The sequence below is a fragment of the Papilio xuthus genome, unplaced genomic scaffold (genome assembly GCF_000836235.2).
Source record: "Papilio xuthus unplaced genomic scaffold, Pxut_1.1 DF826933.1, whole genome shotgun sequence".
In the NCBI taxonomy this organism is placed as follows: Eukaryota; Metazoa; Arthropoda; class Insecta; order Lepidoptera; family Papilionidae; genus Papilio; species Papilio xuthus.
Genome location: NW_013531716.1, coordinates 5,375,688 through 5,378,174, shown reverse-complemented (window position 1 = coordinate 5,378,174; position 2,487 = coordinate 5,375,688). Strand labels below are relative to the sequence as shown.

The window sequence follows — 2,487 nt, the reverse complement described above, 5'->3', positions numbered from 1 at the left end:
AATTTCTACTAAGTCTTCATCACGTAGATGTGAACTTAACAAGTGTCCAGAATAGTATAGACATGCTCCGATTACAGTGTACAGCCTTTGAAAATTTTCAACATCATCTGTCTGAAAATTTAAAGAAACAAGTTCTTAACAGACGAAAAAATTAAAACAAAATATCGAAGCTTTAAAATGTACAATGGAAGACAACTGCTGAAGAAAATTATACAGAACACAAGAAATTTACCCTACTTTTTTCTACACAACATAAGGTACATAGACATCTGCAATTGTAGATGCTTCCCATCCTCTAACCAACAGAGGACGGGACGCACAGAAAGAAAAAATTCGGCTTTCCATGCCCCTCTTCTGAAAAGGGTGAGAAGAGAAAGAGGACCAAAAATATGATGGCACTTAACCTACTTCATGGATTGGATGATTACAATCTACAATTAATTAAATTTGCATTTGATTTTATACAATACCAACCCATTCACGATAATCAGCCGCTTCTAACTCTGTTATTGCATCATCTACTTGTATTTTCACTTCCAAAGGTAAAGTCACTGCATGACAAGCTACAAACTCTTCAAACAACATTGTATTAACTTTCCTTTCTTCTTTAGACATATTTTTATAATTATCAAACAATAAATGAACGAAAATACGAGAAAACAAACCGTCTAACTTATCTACATTATTAGGTTTTGTAAAACAAGATTTTAATGACCCATAAAGGAATTCCAAGATTTTTACAACATAATCTATTAATTTTTTAGCACAAAAAAGATCTAAATTCTTATTAGGCACAGCCAGTAAAAGTAGATCACTAAAATGAGATGCGTAAGTGACATTAATTAAAGTATTGTTGTAAAGGACAGTTGATACTACTGGTTCACTAGTACCCAATGATTTAGGGGCCAAATGATTAAGTGTTACGTAAGCCCCTCTTGTATTATAAAGAAAGTTTTGATTATATGGTCGAGGGTAGCAATAAAGTACTCCTTTATCATCATTACTCTGATACTCAACATCATTACAACATATGTACAGAACAGAACACATCGAATCTTTCAAAAGCTGAGTTAGAGAATTTTCCGGAGAATTTTTTAATGTTAATAATTTAACAAGATCAATATTAAATCCTCCAGTTACTACTTGAAATGTTAGTTTTGGACTTTCAATGTCTTCAATTACTCCTTGTAGCATATTATTAATGTTGTAAGAGTTTACTTCAATTCCATTTATTTTTACTAGGTAATAACCAACTTTAACTCGTGGAATGTATATTGCTTTAGCTTCTGTTAAGAAATTTGCAACAATTAATGTCTTCCCGTCCATATGAGTCTCTAAACTCATACCAAATAATTTCTCTATTTGGCAGTTCTTTTCACTGTTAAATATCATATTCTTGCTAACCTATAATTTATAATTAAAAAAAAAACATATTAAAAATTGTCTTTATCAAATAAACAAAGTTGTGGTTTATTAAGAATGTTTTCTTACCTGTATGATAACAAATTTATTATTATCTTCTAAAGAATTTTTAGTAACTGAACTTTCGAATTCATTAATTTTGCTACTTGCATTGTCATATTTTTCTTTGCGGCTTTTTAAAGCTTTGAAAATTCTACCTGCAATGTATACAATAAAATTAGTTATACAATAAGCTATAACAAAAAGTACACACAGGTAACCAAAGGACAGTAAAACAGTTTCGAGACTGTGGTTCTCTCAGGTACTTTAAAATTAACTTTAATAATTAGTTCATTTACGTTTTCGTACCTTTAGTGGACCTTCTCGTTGAAGCTCTCTTGAAGTCACTTCTTAACTTAAAAGTTTCGCAATTTTCCAAAAGTGGAGTATTCACATCGTCGTTTGCATTATTTTTTACTTTTATGAAAACTAACTCCCCATCTTCACCTACGTCAGAATCCCATTCTGGAATCGAACTAAAATAAAACCAAACGGCAATAATACTTTTTCACTACTGAAATTAATAAATCTTAAATAAATTAACCAACCTATCCGAATCGGAGTATTTTGAGTCGCCGGTAGAATCGGTCCAATCATTGTCAGAATCACAAGGAGATACGTAATGTACCTTGTTTTTCAACTTATTCATATTATTTACCGACGTGTATGTAAATTTTCCTGGTCAATTACTATTATAATATGAAAACTTGAAAACAAACGCAAATAAAACTTTGTTTTTCTTTTGATATCAGTTTTAAACGGTAAAAAAGATTATACAAGCAAAGAGTATAATAAGTATACTATAGAAAGAGGGGCAACTCGCAAGAAGTCGTGGATCCATGGCGATTGTGGCGCTCCATGCGTATAATCGGTGAACTATTTTTTTTTTGGTACATAGATACGTAGGCACGCATATTTAGCTCACTATAATAATAACTAATAAGTGGGAATCTAATAAATAAAGTTAAAATTGACATTAAATCAATGTTCAAAAATAATATACCCACTTATGTAGTTATTAATATA

The 2,487-nt window shown here is 30.7% G+C and overlaps 2 protein-coding genes across 2 annotated transcripts in view; both read right to left on the bottom strand.

The window, feature by feature from the left end:
- in (inturned planar cell polarity protein) overlaps positions 1-2,292 on the bottom strand; it is a 5,272-nt gene extending 2,980 nt beyond the window's left edge. Inside the window, exons 1-5 of the mRNA XM_013317694.1 lie at positions 2,010-2,292; positions 1,771-1,937; positions 1,492-1,619; positions 475-1,404; positions 2-111 (exon numbers count right to left, since the gene is read on the bottom strand). Coding sequence (XP_013173148.1) covers positions 2-111; positions 475-1,404; positions 1,492-1,619; positions 1,771-1,937; positions 2,010-2,110 — 1,436 coding nt within the window. The 5' untranslated portion in view covers positions 2,111-2,292. The remainder of the gene's footprint in view (position 1; positions 112-474; positions 1,405-1,491; positions 1,620-1,770; positions 1,938-2,009) is intronic.
- Positions 2,116-2,487, bottom strand: part of Apaf-1 (protein) — an 81,459-nt gene continuing 81,087 nt past the window's right edge. Inside the window, exon 19 of the mRNA XM_013317693.1 lies at positions 2,116-2,139. Coding sequence (XP_013173147.1) covers positions 2,116-2,139 — 24 coding nt within the window. The remainder of the gene's footprint in view (positions 2,140-2,487) is intronic.